The sequence below is a fragment of the Plectropomus leopardus genome, chromosome 15, assembly GCF_026936395.1.
Source record: "Plectropomus leopardus strain MGB_pleo_1.0 chromosome 15, ASM2693639v1, whole genome shotgun sequence".
Classification (NCBI taxonomy): Eukaryota; Metazoa; Chordata; class Actinopteri; order Perciformes; family Serranidae; genus Plectropomus; species Plectropomus leopardus.
This window is the reverse complement of record NC_142190.1, coordinates 15,097,979-15,121,058: the sequence shown is the minus strand read 5'-3', so window position 1 is coordinate 15,121,058 and position 23,080 is coordinate 15,097,979. Positions and strand designations below refer to the sequence as shown.

Genomic DNA, 23,080 nt, shown 5'->3' with positions numbered 1-23,080 from the left:
TGAAATGGCTCTTTAAAATGAACTACAAACTTTGGTTCAGTTATATCGGTCCATTGTATTTTAGGGACCAATCCTGTGTTTTACATAAAAAAAATCTTATTCTGTAAAGCAAATGTAGTCAATAAAGTGGAGTAAAAACTACAAGATATGCCTTGTATTTGTAGTGTAGTTAGAGTATAAAATAGCATAAAATGGATATACTCAAGTAAAGTACAAGCATCTCTAACCTACATTGAAGTACATATCATACTCCACAGCTGTAGTGTTCAAAATCTACCTGCCATCTATCTAGAGTTCAGAGCATGGAAATAGAGTGACAGTAGAGCAGGCATTAGGCTATTTGCTCTCGTCATTGGACTACAAAAGAAAATGGCAATTGTTGTTGTGGTGACAGCACACTTCAGTGAGCCAGTAAAGTCACATGCACTAGTTTGACAATGCAGTGTTATCTGATTCTTACACCTGTTTTTTTTTTTTTTTTCTTTAAACAGAAAAATACAACTGCACACCAATTGGAGAATAGCTCAGCACACAGCCAATACTCATGTACAGTCCATGCTCACCCCCACCTTGTTATACACTGCTATTTGACAGTGATGTCAGCGTCGGACACTGTTACACGGAGCACCCACTGTGGCGGTATGATGTGCACTGTGTGGTGGCAGTTTGTGACGTCACCAGCAAGTGCCGTAGTACAAAAAGTGAGAAAGTCTGCACAGGGAGGGCAGGAGGGGTGGTGAATGCGTCAACCAAACAGCAGACTTTCACCCAGGGGCCAGCTTTTTGTTTCCTGTGTCAAACCACATTTCAAATTATTTATAACAACACAGTGTGTTATTATGTGTTGCATGCTACGCTGGTGACGTATGTCATGAAACATTTGAAGTAGAACCTCTAACAACCATTCACAGGAGACGTGTAATCGACAGTCTGTAGCTTTGAGATGGAATATCATGTTCTTCCATGTATAGATGGCTAGTTTTCAGTGCTGAATGATTGAATTGAACTGGAGAGTTTTTTTTATTCTAGCTCGGGGGATCAAATTACATTACAACTGCTAGTAAGAGCCTAAAAGGCTGCAGTGCATTCAACACTTCACCTGTTCTTTTCACTTCTGCTCTTTTTCATTTTTGCCAGTACTTTCAAAAGCACAGAGTAACACAGGCTACTATAAACCCATTTCATTTTCAACCCATGGGTTGTTTCTTCTTTGATTGTTTTTCTTTTAATAGTGGCAAATCTTTTTTGTTGTTGTTTTTTGCCTGTTAGGCACAATATTTTCTCTGTCATTCTATAGTGTTTTAATGACCATTTTTAACTCGAAACCCGAAGTAATTCCAGGAAGGGAAATGTGCAAAAAAACAAGAAAAACAACCGAAAACGAGTTAATCTACAATATTGGCAATATTTCTGCCGTGTTCATGCAATGTTTAAGCTAGGGGGGTGGGGAAAACCACCCGTGTGCACCTCCCAGTTGTGAATCCAAGTTAGTCATATTGGGTATTTCTTATAGATGAGAAATCTAGCACTTCAGAAAGACTTGCACAAGTGTAAAAGCCTCCATCAGTGGCAGTTACAACTAAATCTCAGCTAATGAAAAAGGAGCAGTACACCATTTTGTATCTAATTTTATTTAATAACCAACTGCTACAAATATGTAACACAATAAAAGCTTATTTAGGCTGTTCATATGAGAGTCATCTTAAAATAATGTGTGAAAGCCACTAAGTCATAATAACGGGAGCCTCTGAAGGGTTTCCCTCTCTATGTAAGTTTCATTTGTTTCAGCAATATCATAACAAGTTGTCACCAAACAAGTCTTCTTGAATATGTGGGCATCAGTCCAGTCACAGTTAAACTGCAGTGAGGCTTAGTAAGAGATACAAACTAAACAGATGTACAAACAGAAAAAAAATGTACGTGCATTTTGTTTTGTTAACAGTAAACTGGCCCCTTTTGACTTTATGCCAAAACAAACACTCGGGTGAGTTTGCAGAGAAAGACAATGATAGAATGATAGACATACGCACGTGTAATAGGATGATCCTCCTAAACTGGAGGAGCAAAAAACATTACAACCATATGACATTTCACAAAAAGATATAATGATCTAACAAGTGAAGCTATATAGCAGAGTTTCAGGAGCAGGACCACACCTCTACCGCACCTCAACCGCGCCTCTTCCGGCTTAAATATCCTCCTAACCCGATTTCGTTCTCGTTATTCTGCACCCCTCCCCCCCCTCCCTCAATCTCTTTCCTTTTCCTCCTTCTGTCCGTAGGGTCCTAAGGGATCTGTCGTGCCCGGGAGCCACGGCGGATTCCCACCGAAGCTTCCCCACACCGCACTCAACCATCCATTCCAATAATCCAACATCAATGTTTATACCAAATCTACATTCACGTCAATAAATTGTTAAAATTATTTCCGATTGAGGTGTGGTCCTTGCTAGTGAAACATACATTCAACTCTAAACCAAAACCTCACTGATTTCAAGTAGTTGATAATAAAACCAACCTTTGTGCAGTTTTGTTATATAACTTGATGAACTTGACAGCATCTTGCATATATAAACATAAAATAAAACTAATTGTACAAAAAAACAATTGTCTTAATGTTTAAAATGGGAAAGTATCATAGTGATATCTATGAGCTAGTAGTTTAACCCTATTCATCTGTCGCATCGTAACCACAGTGGTAGATTTTGAGAGTTATCAGTCAGTGTCACGAGAGTGAGAAACCTAGGGAAATACCAAACTCTCTTGATTCTACCCCCACTGGTTACTGTGGTGTGTTTGTCTGTTACCGCTTCAGGGGAAGTAACATTGTAAGTACATTTCTGTCGTTTCACAACTAAAAAAATAACAAAATAGGTCAGTCTAAAGTAAGTTGTTGTAGTGTCATTGAAATGAGCTTGTGAAATGAAATGTTTACACTCGCCAGATGGAAAGCACCAGAGATATTGCTCTCTGTTTCCCCACTGCGCGCGCGCACACACACACACACACACACACACACACACACACACACACACACACACACACACACACACACACACACACACACACACACACACACACACACACACACACACACTCTCTCATTGTAACCGCTCCCTTCTGTCTCCTCCACAGCTTTGTGGTCGATATTTTTTAGGTGTTTTCGCTGCCATCTCATCTCGAAGACAGCTCAGGGAGGAACAGTTTTGTGTTGTGGGTTTGGTATCTCCACCTGAGTTACCTCACACATTGTCAGTTATGGTAACCCCCAAGTCTTTTCAATTCCTGATGTGTATATATAAATTTATATATACTATATTTTTCTTATTAATAAATCCCAACAATTATTTGATCCTACTAAAACTATTGTCAGCCAAAGCCAGAAATCTTAGTCCTATTTGTGATAGAGCTCCAGTGTTGTCCAAAACTTTCTTTATTACCATTAACTGAGGCACTTTTTTTTACATTGCAAATAATCCCCATCAGATAATTGGCTCTCAGTAATGTTTAATTAAAACTACAGTGCCAAGCTATTTAAGAATTTATTTAGCCTTTTAAAAATAGATTTAAAGTTAGACAGTATTGTGAGACATACTTATACATTGTTGATCAATGCTAGTTTTTTTTTCCTTTAACAAATACAAGGTAAACAAACAATTCCCCATATTATTATACCTTATAATTTAAAACTTTAGTACAATACCTTGAAAAGTATTGATTTTTTGATGACAGGAAAAAATGACATTGAGGGCAAATCATTACACACTTTTAGATAAATATAACAAGGATATGACATGACATAGCTTTCCTTTTCTTAGTTAATAGCACAAAATGGCAGAATGACTAGTAAACATACTGCATAAAATAAGTACTGAAACTGTTTCAGATATTTAGAATCGATATGTATCAACATTAGGGCTGTCAAACGACAAATTTTTTTCTTTTTGATTATCAAGGAATTTCCATAGACCATCGCAATTTACATGTTTTCATTTCCATTATTTTGCATTACAAAACGGTTTTGAAGTCTGTTGACAAGGTGAAGCAATTCTTCAATCAACACTTATACTTTTGACAACACTTAACTGCGTTTACATATACTGTTTCAGGAATAATCTGTCTGGATAATTTTCAAAGATGCAGCAGTTTAAATACACATGATATAAATATGCACAGCCAAACTTTGTTTGTATCCAAAAAATTTGGATAGGAGATTCCCCAAATATCCAAAGATACCAAAGGCTGAATTTGGAGGAAATGTGTATAACATGGAGCCCTGTTTCCAGAATTAAAATTACCAATTTGTTTGCCCAATTGTGTTGTGGTTGGAAACATAATGACTGCTTGGATTATGCTTTATTATTATGAGACATCCAGAATATTTTCATTTGATAAAATGTTGCAGCCTTACAAAAAAAAAGCAAGAAACAATAAATGATGGGATTTAAGATAAACGGATATAGACACTTAGCTGGCTCAGTTTTTAATGGGTGCCGAACCAGGCACTTCAACACATCCATTAGTCACCACCACTGTCTTGAAATATCTTGTGTCCCATGATCAGGGCGTGTGGCATACAAGCGATGTCAACATTTTCTTAATAAAATAATATATGCGCTTCTTGGCAGATTCGGCACTTCCCAGGAGGCATTTTCTACTTCCTCCTTCACTGACCTTTGTTAGCGTGAAGCAATAGTGCTGCTGCAGCAGATTTATAACTTTCCTGTATGGAAACAACTACAGACCACACAGTCAGTTAAAGACACCTGTTGATACATTTAACTGGACTACAATGGCATCATGCAACAGGAACAAACCTGCAAAGAGACTAATGTTTTTACCTAATAATTATCTGGTGTTTCTTTTTGAGTTAAGACTTTTAATCACTTCATGCAGGCCATTTCCATCACATATGTATCTTAATTTATGTATTTACACTGCCATGTTCACTTCATTGTAGTTTTTTAAGTTTCGAAATGTGTAGTATGTGTGTATGTTAAGTACTTATTCTGGTTGAAATCAAAATAGGATTAAACTTGAATATGAACTGTTGGCGTTGTTTTCCAGAATCACTTGCTTTGTTTCCGTGTCGTGTGTGCATTAGTGTAAAATGGGATGTTTTTTAATAGTTTGCCACTTAAGAAACGAATTGATTTAATCTACCCAAAAACTTGGATTTATACACATTTTCATATATCTTTAAAATAAATGAATAATATAATGTTTGTACTCTCTAAAAATACATACATATATTTAAAAAGGCAGTTCAGATCATCCTTGACATACAATTAATAATAGTGTGTTTTTCCCTCTCTTGTAAGTTTGCACTTAAACAAGCATCTATTCACTCCGCCTGGTGTGAAGTTGTACAGAAGCTGCACCTGTTGTTTGTTTACACTGTACTGTGTACTACATCAGATATTTTGAAAAGGGGAATCATGGGTAAGCTACTCTTAACTCATCTGTGTGTATATATATATATATATATATATATATATATATATATATATATATAGACAATTATATTTTGTCTCTGTAACAGCCATACTTTTGGAAATTGTTCAGTACAATATGTAGAAATAACCGTGGACATAATACTTTAATTAATACTTTTATTCTATTGTCATGTTACCCTAAGATTTTATCATCTCAGTAACTTTAGTGACATTATTTTTATCTTGTGATTACTACTTATAGTAATTTTCCTCTATCCAGCAACTGATGCAACAATTACAAAATTGGCTCTCTCTTTGTGGAACTTCCACTTTCTGTGTTTTGGTTATTTAGGATCAACACACTTCCTTGCAACTTTCCACAAAGTTTTCTCTCTGTCTCTCCCTTGGTCTCTTTCAAATTTACATAATGTGCTGTCAAATTTGGCACAAAATTACAGTTCATTTGTAATGTGGGAACTCCTTCGAAATAATTGGAACAAACAGAAGTTAAGTTGCTACCAATTAAACCAAATATGTTTCACATCACATAAGTTGATGTGAATGTGTCCCACAAATTTGAATATTTACTGCATACAGAATATATATACATTTGCAGAACTGTGTTTAATCCTAAACTATTTTCTTTTCTGATAGGTTAATATTGTGTAGAAGTGCTGGTGCCTTCCATGTCTACATCCACAGCAGAAGAAGGAAGAAGCAAGTGTGCAGGCCGTCTGGCTGTATGAAAACCACCGGATGTCTGAAACTAAGCCTAAGACAGACTGTGGGATTTGTGCAAATACTGTATATTTAGCAACATAATATTAAAAGGAGGTCTGGGTCAGTATTCAGTGTTTCAAATCCTTTTTCCAGTCTGTCCTTTCTACTGTTTACATACCTCTGAAGTCGTTAACTGTCAAAAAAACACATTTTCAGGATACTAATTTTAAATATTTTTAACCAATTAATTTTAGTTATTACAAAATGTATGTATTTGTTTTTATCTAATACATAAGCTATTAGCTTGACAGATGTTGATCAGATATTTTAATGGAAACTGATAGAGCAGAAAACATGAACTAAGACTTAATAAACTGAACAAAAGGGGCAATTTATGTACAGTTATATCAAATGTGTGATGTAAAGTACCACGGCAACAACCTGATCTGTTTGTTTAATAATTAATTTTTAATTTAGTCAGACAATATTTAAAAGTTGCTATACTGTTTGTTCATTTACATGCAAACGTCAAGGCAAGAAATCAAACCACCATGTATAACCAGTGTTTTATGTGAATGATATTTAACTGGATGTTAAGTTCTCAATTGATGATATAGATACACAAGATCACAACATGCTATCATTTACTAAACTGTAATTTTTGCTGTTATCACTATTTTATAATAAAACTTTACATTTGTGTAGTAAAGCTGCTTTTTTGGTGTGTTTTTTTGCCCATGACAAGTTTTACTTTTAGGTCGAGATATATGTAAGCGATAGTCTGTACTTGTCTGTTAGTGATCAAGAGTAAAACATCTAAACTAAATTACAAGTTCCTTACATACACTTAATTTATATTTGAGTGAGAGGGCACGTTTATCCTCAAGAAATATTTACCCTAGAGTTCACATACTATTTGATTAGCGGAAAATGCGGTAAATCCCTATAATCACGTTTTTTGACAGCTGTAAATTATTGCCCTGTCTTGCCCCCCTTTTTTTTTACCTGAATGCTATTAAAAGGCATTTTATGAAATGTGGGCAATCATTTCAGTTTCAATTAGAATTACAACAGGGAAATCAGTTAAAGGAAAAGATTAAGATCTCATGGATACCTGAGTACAGCTGAAGAAATAAGACAAATAAGCTAAAAATATGTAGAGGTCTTAATCAAATCAGACAAAACCCTGGCTTGATTCCTCACACCATTTGCCTTTCTAAATGTTTTTTGTTGTCATTTGCACCGATTGTGAGGAATGCAAACATGCAGGGTGAAAGTGTGTTACACAACTGCAATATTTCCTCAGCATCTGTGGGGATTATATAAGAACCCCAGACAAGGAATAAAAATAACTTATGCATCTAATTACTATTTATCTACCTAATAATAAAATATCACGTTACACAATAGTATTATTTTTGGCAGAACAACTGCTATGAATTGTATTATTACTACGACTGAAAGAACAACAGTGTTTTGTGTTTTAGTTTTAGTAATTTTTTTTTATGTAGCCAAAATGTTAAATCCAGTTAAATGTGAAGAAATAATTTGTGTGATTTTAAATGCATTCATGAGCTTTTTAAAGGCTGTTAATCAGATAGGACATGAAGCCAGATAATTTGACTTTTTCCAATGAGACTGTTCATTTGCCACTGGAAGGGAATTTGTTGGTCAGAGCAGGGATCAGGTTACATGTCAAACACTGATATTGTTTCACTGCCTCACAGACAAGTCAGCAGGGGTTATCATTGCCAATATGAGGCATAAACATCTGGTCAGTTACTGAGTCATCTCTGGACACATGAACTTAAAGCCCTTCATAATAAAGAGTCGTATTCGTTCACATTTAGATTTTTATTTTTATATAAAAAACAACACACAAACAACTATGTACATTAGTTTACAATTCATTTGAGCAAAAAAAAAAGTAAAATTTTGAAAAAGAGCTTTCACCTGAAGTTAAGATGTTTATCCAAATGCTTTCTCATCCCTTTAACTAAAATGTATTTTTCACATAACGGAAAAATAGATATTATTGTATATTTGACTTTATACAACAACTAGAAAGTAAATACAAGCATCTGCATTTTGAGGTAAGTATTGTCTACCTCATATGTATCCAAAATGCCTTGAACCAGCCAATAACATAGAAGATAGACACAGGCTGAGGGAGATGAAGAAAGCTCTCTGCGATAGTCACGGCACACGGGTGGAAGTTGTGGGGAGGGGTGGGTGTTAGCTTAGAGTGTGATGGACATCATGGACTGGAGGGATGATAAGATTCGACTGAGGTGATGGCTCAGTAAGGGAAGGATGCTGGGTAGGATGAGCTTTTTTAAAAGTCCAAAAGTGTCAAAGCATTATCCTGTCCTGAAGATCCTAAAGCAGGAGGGGCATCTGTTGACAAAAATTGTTCCACATGTCGTCTGTGGGATTTGTGAGGTCTGAGCCCAATGTTGTGTACTGTGGCATTTCCTCTAGGTCTTCGACTGTAAAACGAACAGAGGAAACCAAAGGTCAGGATGTAGAAAATTTAAATTCTATTATTAAAAATGAAAATTCAAGTGACAATTCAAGTGACAATCAGCAACCTCAGATTGAGCTTGAGATTAAGTTATGAATTTGATTTCTGGACTTCAAAAGACAATGCAGAGATGGTCTAACAAAGGAGGATTTTATGTGGGATAAATGTGGGATCCAGTGATTTTGACCCTTTAAAGGGTCAAGGCTAATTTTCAGTTAATTTTCTTGTCACGTTTTATTCATTTTTTGTAGTTTGTAGAAAACTTCTTGCCAAATTGCTCATTATGTTTGTCTGTTATGTATTTTTGAAAGAAATCAAACCAACTTCCTCAGCTTTAGAGGTTTAAATGCTGTATCACTAGAGTCCCCTCTTAATAACAATTCATTGTTTGAAAGAACAGTAATTCACTTTACTTGACTTAACTAAACTTGTATTTTGGAATAAGGGTTTAATAATGTTTGAGAAAAACTAACAAGTATGTTTCAGCTGAACAAAATTCTTGTGGAAACCCACATTTACATCAAAATATTTCTAATGGCACTTTATTGCAGATGAATTTAGGGACAGTTCCCCATCTAAGCCATCAAATCGTAACATTTACCTGAGGAAGATTCACTCCACTGGCTCCCTGGACTGGTGCATGCTTCATTGCTCAGGAACCCCTTGCCGTCTAAACTGCACGACATCCAGTTTGACTCTTTCTCCAGTTGCTGGCAAATCTGAAAGAGCAATGCTGGATTGAGTATGGCTATCATATTTTGAGCAACTGAAATGTTCCCAACACCAAACAGTCTTATGTTATTGTTTTGGGGTATTAATACACAACCCAAACAGGCAGAATAAGACAAACATGGGTATTCCTGTCAATGAAAAATGCATGCTGTGTAGAGTAGGAGATGAAGGCCATGCTTACCTGGATAATGTCCTCTGTGTAGTCAAAATCTGAAGGATGGCAGCAAAGAGAGGGAGAGAAAAGGGAGGACATCAGTACAGCACTGTGATACTGATCTGTTTGAATGAACTCAGTTTAGCTTCCTAAAACATTTTTTAGCAAGTGTGCTGCTGTATGTGCTGTCTTACCGGGGCTGTGATCAGGTGAAACTTCGAATCTGTGGCAGAAGCTCTCGGGGCCGATTTCAATTGACAAAGACCAGTCAGGTACTTCAGACTGCGACACAAATGTTAAATCTGCAAAGACCACAAACAAAAGCAGCTTTTAGCGATAAATTCATTCACTTCACTTTGTAACCTAACATTTACAACATTTGCGTTATCTACTTGTTTAATTACATATTCATTTATTCTTAAACTCTCCGTATTTCTCACCTGGATGCTCTGTGGGCACTGTGCTGTCGACTGTGTTCTCCTGAGTGGAAAAGGTGTCCTCCGACACTGACTCATCCATGGGAGACTGAGCGCTACTGCAGTCTACGTTGTCCTCCACCTTGATGGAGCTCTGTAGAGAAAGATAAAGTCATAATTAGCGAGTAACAAAACACACCTGCAGCTCTATGTCAAGCTGTTGCTCAACTACCATTATTTTATAATATATATAAATTTTAATTTGAAAAAGGCTTCTTATTATGTAACAAGCACACACAACTAAGGCAGAAAAGTAAACATCAACATTGAATTTTCATAGGACATTGCAGTCTTTACCTTCTTCCTTGCCTTTGTCTCCTTTGCTTTGCTTCGTTTATCTGTGCGGAGGACAAAAATATATTTTGATCACTTAAACAGCTCACTGTGTGGTCGTGGAACAAGCTGAGTTCATGAGTAAAAAGAAAAAAAAGAAATCAGCAGGCAGCAGATGCTGCACACCGATGCTGATACATATTTGCTTGCCCGCTTCCTGTCACTTTTCTCACCTCTTGATTTTGGGCTTGTAGGCAGCATCCTGAAGACGCGAACAGCTTGGTGGCCTTTGTTGATGCTCCTGTCTTTCACCTCCTCGATGTCAGGCAGTGAATTCATTGCACAGCGGAAGTTGGCTTTCCATGTCTTTGGGTCACAAGTCTGACCTTCCACGTATTTCCCTGCAGAAGGCATTTGTTTAGTTTCTGAACGTTGACTGCGTTTTTATCTGCAGAGTTTGCATGTTTATTAATGCATGCTCACCTGTGTGGATGGCCCACCGCTTGAACAGACTTGCGTCCTTGTCCAGCTCCCAGCCGTGTCGAGCCGCATGCTTCCAGGGAATTGAAAACATTGTCTTTTCCTGTAAAGTACAAAAGGAAATGCTGAGTTGGGATGAAGGTTCACCATCGACTAAAAAAGGTATGAGCACAAATTTTCAAACATTGCAAGAAGCTGCCATCAAACTGCGACTGTTAACAGTGTTCTAATACATGGGCCCTAAATTATGTAAAAATATTATTTGCATAGCACAGTCACAGTAGCCACAGAGGAAAAAAAACACACACTGAACAAGTTTTAGTCTTTTTTTTTTTAGTTTGAAACTTAGGAAGACATTTTTAATTTCTCTTCAACATGTTTGGCCCATTTCCCACTCACAGATAAAGAATACACTGTAATATCTGTGAGACAGGGGCCAAACTTGGGCTCCGTGTAACTCATGGGATCTTTTTCACCTGTCTGGAGTGCCATATTGTGTTTGTTTTAAAAGGCTGTCATGACTGCCAGATGTTTTCCCTTCCCTTAACTGTCTACTATAGCATTTTTTCCCTCCAAAACACCATCCCAACTGATGCTTCAAACCAGCTACTCTGACAATAACATGCAAATATTGTGTGATCAGCAAGGTAACAAACATCAAATCAAGGCAGTTGCAGCCTCGCAGATCACTTCCCTTATCAACACTTGTGTAACTCCAGCTTAAAGAATGTAATGTTTGTTAATGTTTGTTTCAGCACTTTGGATATACTGTCTACACGCTTTCACCAAATGCCATTTACATGAAACAATCCAACGTTTCAGCGGGAAATAATCTCACCTTGTCCAGCCAAGTCAGACCAGCGACGGCGTTTGACTCGATCTGCTTTTCCAGCCATGGCCTCATCCTCATCCTTGACACAGGCATGTTTGCCTTAAATACGCAGAAACAGAGGAAATTAGATTTTAGATACTTGACGAGTGCAGTGTTTGACATACAGCAGCGAGAAGAATTCAACTCCCAGATCGCCCTCACTAGATTTACTGCTGCCTGCTGGCCACGCAGGAGAGTTCACGGCCGGGGCATGCAGGCGAACAGGGGGGCGTTTACGCGTAGGAGTCAAGCGCATCTAATGAAGGTCACAATAGACCAAATCCGATTGGACTTTAATGGCTTTTGCATTCAAGACGCTGCTAAAATATAAAAAAAACATTTTAAAAAAACCAAACAAACTTATTTTGCAGTCCTTAAAAAGGGAAAACGAAAACTCGATTGTATCCAAGCAGGAGGCATTTGGAGACGTGCGCACCAAGACCCAGTTCGCGCGGGGAGAGCGCACACCTCCTCCTGCACCGCTGCATGCGCACACTACTTATAGGTTTAAAAAGTCACTTTATCTCCTAATTCATTCCTGTCAATAAATAAGAGCGCGCGGTGTGCAAGAATTACGCAAATATTAACATCTGAAAAAACGTTTAAAGCATCACAATATCAAGCATTTCGGGATGTTCGAGCCTACTAACAACTTTGACTTGCTGTATATGTCTTAAATAGTTGCAGTAGTCATCGTCAAAAGTCGCTGCCGGTAAGAAAAAAAAAATGAATCTGAGGTATCCCATGCAAGAAGAAGTGTGAATTCCAGATCACTTACAGATTTTGCTTCGTGTATGAGCCGTAAGAAGAAAATGCACAAAATTAATCCGATTGGTTGAAGTTTGCTCCCAGAGAAGCTTCTTCTGCTCTTAGTGTGTTATCCACTTGGAGATCTGTCTTGATCAGAAGCGGGCACTATGCAGAGTACCAGAGACACCGCTGTTTTATAGTCAACTTCAAGGGTTTTCCCCGGCTGGGCAAGGAAGGCGTGCACACTGCAAAAAATGTCCACGTCTATTTTATTTTAATTATGTCGACTCAGAAAAATATTTTTCAAATAGGAGTTTCCTTAGTATCACTGGACATGTTTATAGCAGTGCAACACCATGCATCACATGCCGTTTCAAAATGTGATTTTAGACACTACAGGAGCAAATACAGAAATAAAGTCAAGTTTCCTTCTTTTTTTTTTTTTACAGCGTGCATGCGCATGCGCTGTTGACAGCCCCTTTCAGCAGCAGTAGACCTTTTCCGAGAAATCACGTTGTTGAATGCAAGGAGGAAGTTAATAACTGGGTTGATTACACTGGACTGAAGCACGTAGACTGGACCAACCCTCAAAGTTTTAATGAGCCAACTCATGTGTCACTCTCATGTTTGTTTGTTTTTTATATTTAGCATGTGTCAGGTCTGCATACTTTTTCATTGCTGCAAACGTTTTTGAGATTTGCAGGTATTGTCACATATTGTAGATTTAAAATCAAGAATGAAGGAATAAAGTATGACAGGTTATGGTCTTATATGTTAAAGTGTCATGTAAAGCACATAGTTATAACTATAGTTGTATTTATAACTATACATTATTATTATTATTTTATTTTAAATTATTGTTATTATTATTATTATTATTATTATTATTATTATTATTATTATTATTATTATTTTGTTGTTATTATTATTAGGCTGTCAATACTGACATAATCTGTAATATCAATCTGCAATTTGGAGATTGTGCAAAATGTACCTTATTAAAATAAAAATATGCATGTAAAGTATCATAGCACCTGCGCACACACACACACACACACACACACACACACACACACACACACACACACACACACACACACACACACACACACACACACATAGAGACACGAGCAGTCATCATCCAGGTATCAAAGTTTAGCCAAGTCAGGCATGATAAACATGTGCATGGGACCAGCCCTTTCATATAAACAGGTCCTTAGCAGTGAAGCTGGGTATTTACAAGAAATGATGTAGTAATTTCAGTCACCGGCAGGGGGAGTGTGGCACAGGCTTAAATGTAGGCTACGCTGCGTGATGATATGGAGCCGTGATGACGTAACGCTACGAGGAGGTGTAGTAATGTACGCGGAAGCAGCAGCTGTGTGGGCACAGACCATGGCAGAGACAGGTGACAGAGCTTTTAACACACAGTATCATTCATACACGTGATAGTAATTCACAAGTATCACAAGAAATGTCTAAAAAGTAATGAACGCGTGCACCAAACTGCAGCGGAGTGAATGAAAATGGCAGGACATGAGCTATATCCGAATATTTTATGCTCGTTGTAGCCCAAATTGAATCCCGGTGCTCGGTCTCCTCACTTTTTGCTCCTTATGAAAACGGGAGATCGTGACATACACAACAACACCGGGTGCAGACATAGCTCGAGCTCTTTGGGGTACTATGGGAACCCCCACGTTAGCGTTATCTCAGCTACCGGTCCTTCCAGGGACTTCCCGCGTGCTGTGTTTGCGCGCTTGCGCCTGCCTGGTGCGTGCTGTTCGCAGGCTAGAGCGCGTGCCTGGGAAGGAATAGCAGGGAGTTTTCCCGCGGAGTTTTCACCGGCAGTTAGACGATGGGTTTTCCCAAGAAAGGCAGACATCTTGATTTGTAGGGGAAAATCATCCCGTTATTCCCACCGATTATTGTTGTCCGCTCCCTGCTGATGGCTGATGGCAGCAAAGAGAGACACGTGTGAATGAAATGAATGCACTGGCTGAGGCAAAACACATGCAACGTGTGTGGGGTTTATTCTCAGATCGATAGCCCATGTTTTATTGTGTTTTCAGCTTATTTATAATAAATTATATTATTAACAAATGATTTTTTAAAGCTAAATGTGAGGGGTCATTGGGGTCATTGATACTTTTTTCTGACTTTTCCAGAATAATTAATGTTGCAAATCATGCAAAATAATGGACAATTTTAGCCTTTCAGGATTTTAAAATCTCTAAACAAAGCAATTTGACATATTATGAAACATCACTTCATATAAAGCAAACATGAAGTCTGTAAAGAAACTATTCTAATGGAAATGTAGGTCTATATAATATAATTGCAACCTTGCACTTTACTTCTTGTCAGTGTGTAACAAGCTGTTAGTGCCTAATTCAAAGCAAGACAGCGTAAGACAAGGGGTCACAGGGATCAGTGTTACGTTTTTGAGACTTTTCTCCAATAATACATGTTTTCCTGCAAAGCAGCACATAATTTTAGTATTCTGAGCCTTCAATATATATAACAAAACCTTTTGTCACATCACATGTGGACATTACCTCATTTAAAGGGAACATGTGGCAAGTTTTAGATCTGTCCAATGGCAACATGTAGACCTAACTGATTTGAAACACATCTCATAATGTAATCTGTTTATTTAACATGGAAGTATAACAACATCCAATAACCTAAATATACATATTATTTTCATTTGTACATTCTCATTTCTATCTCCAAATTTAGATCTGCAAACAAGCTATCGAAATGTAAATGTATGTAATACTATATAAACCTTGCATTTTACTTCTTGTCAGTGTTTGACAAGCTGTCTTACTCAAAGAACAGGACAACATAAGATGGCCTAAATTGCTCACTTGTCTTGCTGCCGAACTGCTTTACACTTGTTAAAGATAATGGCCAACTCCCCCTCCTCCCTGACCCTCAGTACTTTTCAGTGTTTATTTAAGAAAAAAAAAAGAAAGAAAAAGACATCTCCTTTGTTCAGGACTTAGTTACTCAGCTTAGTCTTGACCGCATTGTGAATCCATCTGCAGACGCTTAATTTAACTCACAAGAAAGTCAAGACAAGACAAGACAAGACTTGACTTGATGCATTTTATTCAACAGAAACTGTCACGACACAGTTATCTAGAAATACAGCGACATCAGCCTGCCTACCATTTCTGATAATCCAGGGACTGACATTAGCCATAGACCAGTGATTTTTTATTTTGTAATTTCTTTTGCTAAACTGCAATCAAGGTGTTTTCACACCCACATTGACAAATCCCTTAACTTTTTATTGCACCTTTGACATACAGTGATAGTGTTTCTGATTATTTAGGCCACCTGCAAGGATAAGACAGTAATTTGAAGCTTTGGGATGAGACAAGCAGCTTGAGTATCCAATCTCCCCCTGGACCATCTGCTTTGAAAGCTCACTGACACTGGATCAAGTCAAAGCCTTCATTAGTTAGCCTGCAATTACACTGCGACCTCATGCAGGGTGGGAGTATGGGGGGGTGGGAGGCTGTTTACTGCAAGGTAGAATATCTACTTTTTTCAGATAACATATTTTAACCACATTTGATCTGAATTTCAGGGGAAGTTAGACTTTTGTTGAGTCATGATACATTTGTGTTGCATATACATAATAAGGTTTATGCATGGGTGCATTATGAGACAATGAGCCCATGGGGACAAAGATATGTAAATGGCCCCACCACCTCTCCTACATGGGACTGGAAACACAAACACTGGCTTTGGGGTGAATGTTCTTATTTTCTGTTGAACGGTTTTATGTCTCCTCATAGTTAATTTGTGTCTTCTTTGGTTGCTTTGCGTCTCTTTGTGGTCATTTCTTGTCTCTTTTTGGTAGTTTTATGTGTCCTTGTGAACATTTTGTGTCTCCTTGTAGCCAGTTTGTGTCTTTAGTTTAGTGTTGTTGTTTTTTTTCTTTTTTGTTTTTGTCTCATTTTGTGTCTTTTTTGCCATTTTATATCTTCTCACTGCTATTATGTGTCTACTTGTTGTCATTTTGAGTGTTTTTTGGTCATTTTGTGTCTCCCTGTAGTGATTTTGTCTCTTTTTGGTCATTTGGCGTCTCTTTTTGATTGTTTTGCCCTGTTTGTACTTTTTTTTTGTAATTTAATGTCTTATTTTGTCATTTTCATGTCTCTTTGTAGTCTCCTCTTTGTTGTGTTTTTGTGTCTCTTTTCCTGTTTTCCAAAAGTTCCTTTTTTTTTCAATAAAATATTATTTTTCTTTTGTTTTTTCCCCTCTATCTGACAGGACAGAATGCAAACATGAAAGTGGGAGAGAGAGAGGATGACATGCAGCAAAGGGCCATGAACTGGAAGCGGACCCACAGCCTCTGCGGCAAGGACACCACCCCTGCACATGGCATGCCCACTCCATCCATGGAGCCACTGGGGGCCCCAAAAAATGTTAGTTTGTTTTAACTTGTTCTCTAGCGCTGGTTGCACGCCTTACCATCACCACTGAACTGTTGAGGTTGTTTTGTACTTTCAGTCAAACTGACAGGTTATGTTCTTTTTGTCAAATTGTAAATATTTCATATTTCAATATTTACAGTTTACAATTTTAATATTTGCATCTGCCAAACCTCAGTAGGAATGTCCTTGAAGGAAAACTATACCAACTGATCATTGTCTGTATTTTCTCTTTAATTGGTAGCAAATACACAGCTCAAGTTATTATACAGCTCAAAGCACAATTATTTCCAGAAAACCCATTTGAAATTATGAGCACATAAAGCATTGCTGGTAAAAAAAGACAAAATGTCATGGAAGTCCTTAAAAAAATAATGGCATTTTTTGTCCCATAAATCCAAATTCCCTAAAATCCTGTTAGAAAAAAAGAGGGATTATTTGGGTGTAGGTAGAGAAAATGTAAACAAATGAGGTGAGAAGAGTGCTAAAAACATAATATTGCAACACGTTTCATAGTGTACGCTTTAGACTTACAGACGAGATAGCGTGGAGTTTCCACAGATTACACAAACATCCCTCAAACAAATCCGACACAAATTACATCATCTCTGCAGGGTTCACTCAAACAGGACTGGTGGTGCAGAGTTTTGTCTGAATGCTTTTAGCACCCCCAGTGGTCCACTATGTGTACTGTTTGTGAATCCCACAGCAAGTGACTGAGAATACTATGCTCTTTGTAAGTTAATCAGGAGTAAACCACTTTTGTCTGAGATGTTGCTCTTTGAGTTGAAATTTTCTTCTTATAAATGTCATTAGCAAGTAATAGGCAGTACTGGAAATAGTACTAAAGTTCAAAGGTAACAATACCACAATTTAAATAAATATTCTTTGGGAACCCCATTTAAATAAAATGTTGGAATTTTATAAGCTAAATTGACTTAAAAATTTAATTTATTTGTCAGACTTTTCTTTTTTGTGAAGAATTGGAGACTTTTATCTCTTTGGGTCAAAAACTGTTATTTAAATGAAATGAAAGTTCCACTTTCAGTGGAACTGCCAAAAACTTCCAAAACATGACAAAGAGTCCTAACTAGATCCTTCTTTTTTGTTTTTTTAGTAAAATGTCAAAAGCCCAAAAAGTTTATGCTTCATCAGTTATATTTAATAGGCTACACTTAACTTGTGTTTTTTTTAATGTAAAATTAAACCTCAATTTCATGTATAATATGATGATTTCATGATGTAGCACAAAAGTATAATGCTCAAGTCAAGTCCAAGTACCACAAAATTGTGCTTAAAGGGATAGTTCTAATTTTTTTTTTTAAAGATTATTTTTTTTAGGCTTTTATTGTCTGTAATTGACAGGAAGTGTGAGTGTGAAAGGTGGAGAAAGGCAGCAGCAAAATGTATTTTAACCACCTAATAAATGCCCACCTAAAAAAGTCAATATAAGTTTAAGTGTATGCTTAATTTAGAATATTTTACTTTATTCTACTTATTTTCCTTGTCAAAATAGTGTCGGGGGGGAACTTATTTTGGTGTAACTAGCTGGAACTTGTTTAGGGTAGGCAAACACTGATTAAAATGATCCCGTAAAAGAAAGCACCACAAAAAGCATTAATAGTCAGAAAAGACAAACATAATTTCATTACTGGTTCCCTAAGGGGCGAGCCATATACTTCAGTTCTGGAGGAACTCATTGGTTCCGTTAAACTCACAGGCAATTTTTTTTGGCTGTATGTGGCTCTCTGGGCTCTTTCATTATGACAATATAATAGAAGCTTCTTTGACGTGGAACCAGTCATTACATTTGTCAACTGCCTGTCTCATTAAACCCCCAAAGATTTTCATCTGTCCTGTGCACGAGCACGAAAGCCTGCTGTTGCTAACTGGGTAATGTGAGTGATGTGTGAGTGTGGTCTGAGCCACTTTGATTCCCATTTCCAGAGTCACGGCTGTTTATGAGCATGGGAATGGACAGCTAGTAGATTGTGAGGAGATATTCGCAGAACTGAAAAAAAAAAGTGTACCAGGTTAGAATCATTGCCTGCACCTTTAAGTTGGTACTCTACATGAAAACATGATGACTGTTTAAACCCTGCGTTCAAGAGGAAGCAGAGACAAGGAGACGCCAGTAAAATATGTTAAGAGAGTCTCTGGGTCAAGTTGATAACATGCTTCTGACGGCTTCTTCTTATCTTTGGTGCTGTAAAGCATACAGTAAGATAAAGCAGAAGCAGACAGACATGTTGCATAATCTTTCATTTTGTTGTCTTTAATTGTCATTGCCAAGCAAATAAATGAAACCTGTAGGTGAGTTAAGATGTCTTAACAGACCTGGATAATTAAAAAGAAGTCTTAAAAGACCTCTTACTAACCCACTCATAGGTTTCCTTTATTGGCTGGATTTCCTTGCCTTTGCGTCACTTGGCTCCAGTCTTGCTTATTTTTTTAGCCATGCAGCTATGGCGGAAGGTTAAAGTCATGTTGACTCAATAGGATGACCGTATCAGTCTATTGTTCCATCACTTTGATCCAAACTGAAATATCTCAACAATTGTTGGATGGATTGTTGTAAAAGTTTGTACAGACATATTGCACCCAGACGATGAATCCTTGTAACTCTGGCCACCGCTGATAAAATAGAAATTTTACCAAACAAGACTTTAAGTAATATTTTATGTCAGAAAATGACATTTTGGCCATGAAACATAAAGAATCCCCAATTTATTACCATCCAGCCAGAGAAGGGACACTTCATCTCTGTTATTTAAACCATTTGACCCTTGACCTCAACTTAAATCTCCCACACAAGTGGCAATATGATAACATTTAAGAATTTTAGAGCTATATTTTAGATACTAAGCAGGATTTTTTTTTGGTGTGTGTGTTAAACTCACTAATCAATTAAAACGCAGTCACTCTCCTGGAGTCCTGCTGCCAGATTACAGGTACCTTGGTTAATATTTGCAAACTAAGTTGAGGTAAAAAAAAAAGACAGTTTGTAATGTGATTATGTTCCTCCTTGTATTTCTGTTTCCCCTCCTCTTCCATCAATGAACAGCCTGACTTTTTGTCCACACTGCATCATTCGTTGTTCTCTGTCTTGTGTGTTTTCTCCACACTGGGATCAGAGAGGAGGAAGAAGAACAGGAAGCAAGCCGGTGGCACCGATGCAAGTGACAGATTACAGGTCCTGACGAGTGACCCATTTAATGAGGTCAGTCACATGACAGCAACACAATAAGACAGTAAGCATGTCAAGCACTACAGGAGACACTTGCAAAGGAATGTTGTGTTAAATAAACTCAAAGGCTGAGTCAGTGAATTAAAGGCTAGGACACACATTAGATTGATGTGATTTATTACATGCAGATTAATCTGCCTGTTGTTGCACTTAAATGTTCAGTTTTTTAAAAATTCAAATGCCATTCTTTCCAATAGTCACTGGATAAAATAAGTGTTTAATGAACTAATGAAATAAAAGTCAGAGCAGCCAGTCAAAACTTCTAGGCTAAGTGTAAGAGTTAAAACAATTTAGTGGCATCTTGCAGTGCAGATTGCAGGAGCCAAATTATCCACTGAGGTCTCTTCCGCTCCAAAACAACATGATGTAAAACAAGAAAAATGCTTAAATAAGGAAGTTCCATGTCTCAAATCAGTGTTTTTCCAATGTGGCATTAAACATGGTGATCTCCATAAATGAGGACCCGCTCCCTAAATGTGTCATTCAAAACTAATGTCAGGAAAACAGCTATACTCATTTTCAGGTGATTCTACACTAGAGAAAACATACTTATTATATTATAATCAGTTTCTGTCAGTATATCCCCCTAAATCCTAACACTGGACTTTTCAGGTTATGGCAAATAACCTTCTTTACAGAGCGGCCCAACACAGGGCGGGGACACAGAGAAAATCATGCACATTATGGCTTATACTCATTTTTTACCTTAGTTATTCATACTATTAGCAATAAAGTGTATTTTTGTAAGGCTGTATTTAGATGAAGTTGATAGAATACAAAAGACCATTAATTTTAGTCACTTGGATATGCCAATATTTCTATCTTAAAAAAGGTTTATAGGTCACTGCACATAAGTAGAGACACAGAAACCCATGAATAAGAAAAAACACATAAACACATACATAACACATCTTTCCTTTTTTAAAAAAATATGTTTAAAAAGATGAGTAATAAAAATACCTTGTATTTGTACCTTGTGAATGAGTGAAGAAGTTGGTCTGGTACTTCGGAACCCCCATCTACCATCTGACCTTATATAAATTGTTTAAAATGCATTATAATGAAGATAAAAGCAGATAAAACTTTTGACTGTCTTTTTGAATGTGTCTTAATGTACAACAGAACAATTAGAATTTCTACTCCTGAAGACCTTATTTTACCCCTGTCACACCTGAAGGGGTTTCACGGTCTGATGCTGCTTTCAGAAGTCTTTTTCAAGTATTTGAACATTTAAACTTTCAAAAACACAATGAGCAACTTGGTAAGGAATGTTCCACAAATTTAGAAATTAGTAACTGTATTTTTTCTAAAGATAGGAAATGTCTAGGGGGAAAAAAAGCCAGGGAAAACCTATATTTATAATTATCATAATTACATAAAATTGTGTTTCAGAATTCTGATACATTTTAAGCAATTTTTCCAAATCTTGTTTCTTGTTTCCTTGGGTTTTTCTTTGTTTGTTTGGTTGACTTTGAAACTAATTCTCAGATATTTTCTTGTACACTTTACAAACTGCTTTCAGATGTGTGGGTCAATTTTTGCTCATTGCCTTCTTCCCATGTTGTTAAAGGAAATCAAGACAATTTTCTCAGGTTTCAAAGGGTTAACATAATAACAATTGTGCCATACTGTGGTCTTTTTTTTTTTCTCTCTGTTTACATACAAGAAACCAATTATGGCTCACCAGGAGATAAAATTGTTGACCTCTACATCAGTAAAAACTAAAAAAAAAAAAAGATTAATTGATTTGACTAATACATTGATGTTGTATTCACATAGCAGGTGCATGAGATGGATGTAAAATGTTATTACTAATTACTGATGTGCCATAGAGCCAAACACAGCTATTGCTCTACTGCACAAATAACCACAATAATCTTAATTAATTTTTTAATGTAATTCTTTTCGGGTTTCTTTGTCCTCCCTCACCCTTGCTGTCACTCACTCACCGCCTCACTTCGTCAGCCCTTCTCAAGGTTACTTTAGTTCACTGGGAGTGTCTTATTGTACCACGTGATCCTGATGCAAAGTTACTCCGTGTCAAAGCTGCGCTCAGCTGCAGGGACGTTTAGGCTGCAATGGTGTGATGTGCCACGAACCAAAATAACTCAGCTTCTTTAAAAATGTACCCACATATATAAAGACTAAATGAAAAATGCCCAGATACTGGCTTTACTAACAAGCACTCGTTTTGTGTTTCTAAAAATTCGCGTTAAAATGCCCAAATTGATGTGGCTTTTCACAACGATCTCACAGAATTTCACGATTATTTTACAATAATTAAGAAATTAAATGCAGACTTGGTTTTAAGGTGTTCCTCCAGAATAGACACGTCATCCCCAGTAACCTTGGCGTCGATGGCATCTTCCGTCCGACCTAATAAACCTTTTCATTTCAGCAGGGGTGTCTGCCATTGCGCAGCAGCCAACTAGGTGAAGGTGGAAAATCCACCAGGAGGAAGGATGCTTTAATAGCCCGGAGTCGTGGTTTGTTTCTTCAGTCCGCTCCACATAAAAAAACCCTACTGGACATCGCCATCTCCAGCCCAGCTCCCCCACTGTGGTCTGTCTCAGATAAATTGTCGCCCCCCCTCCTTAATCTCCCAGATTGTCGGCGACTTGCTGCAGTCGATGCTGCAGTTTTGAGCCGCTCCTGCACCGGGACAGCTGACTCAATGAGAAAGACATGCTCGCATTCGTTTTGGTCTCTGGGTCGCTCTGGATTATATTAGGTGAGTTTTTAATATCTGTTCGCATTTTTCAGTCATTTATTTCAGGATTTAGCATCGCTGGGCTGGGTCTGTAATAGGCGATGCACCTGTCTCGGAGGGGCTGAGGCGCATTGTGTGTCATCCACTGCCGGCTTTTTCATTCATTTAAGGCTGTGGTGTTTCTTTTTGCATAGGCTTCTTTAATTATACTCTATTGCTGCAGTTGCCTGCACGTTAATAACGCCGGTGACATTTTCA

The 23,080-nt window shown here is 37.4% G+C and overlaps 3 protein-coding genes across 4 annotated transcripts in view; 2 read left to right on the top strand and 1 right to left on the bottom strand.

Annotated features, from left to right (window-relative positions):
• Positions 1 to 6,863, top strand: part of slc22a4 (solute carrier family 22 member 4) — a 30,139-nt gene extending 23,276 nt beyond the window's left edge. The window contains exons 12-13 of the mRNA XM_042499560.2: positions 2,282 to 3,260; positions 6,089 to 6,863. The gene's annotated coding sequence lies outside the window, so the exon portion shown is untranslated. The remainder of the gene's footprint in view (positions 1 to 2,281; positions 3,261 to 6,088) is intronic.
• A 1,130-nt stretch (positions 6,864 to 7,993) lies between these two features.
• Positions 7,994 to 12,599, bottom strand: irf1b (interferon regulatory factor 1b). The gene is made up of 10 exons (XM_042498721.2): positions 12,443 to 12,599; positions 11,632 to 11,724; positions 10,797 to 10,896; positions 10,547 to 10,714; positions 10,338 to 10,378; positions 10,005 to 10,134; positions 9,759 to 9,866; positions 9,592 to 9,620; positions 9,280 to 9,397; positions 7,994 to 8,643 (listed from the first exon to the last, which is right to left on the bottom strand). The coding sequence occupies exons 2-10, from the start codon at positions 11,716 to 11,718 to the stop codon at positions 8,534 to 8,536; spliced, it is 891 nt and encodes a 296-aa protein (XP_042354655.2). The 5' UTR covers positions 11,719 to 11,724; positions 12,443 to 12,599; the 3' UTR covers positions 7,994 to 8,533.
• A 1,127-nt stretch (positions 12,600 to 13,726) lies between these two features.
• The window catches only part of acsl6 (acyl-CoA synthetase long chain family member 6), a 59,386-nt gene continuing 50,032 nt past the window's right edge, over positions 13,727 to 23,080 (top strand). The window contains exons 1-3 of one of the 2 annotated variants that reach the window (XM_088088009.1): positions 13,727 to 13,822; positions 16,705 to 16,859; positions 20,000 to 20,085. Coding sequence is in view for 1 of the 2 variants with exons in the window: in XM_088088008.1 (XP_087944134.1) it covers positions 22,798 to 22,843 (46 nt within the window). In the remaining variant the exon portion in view is untranslated. Of the gene's footprint in view, positions 13,823 to 16,704; positions 16,860 to 19,999; positions 20,086 to 22,278; positions 22,844 to 23,080 lie in introns of those variants that run through there. The other variant, XM_088088008.1, reaches the window with a different exon arrangement.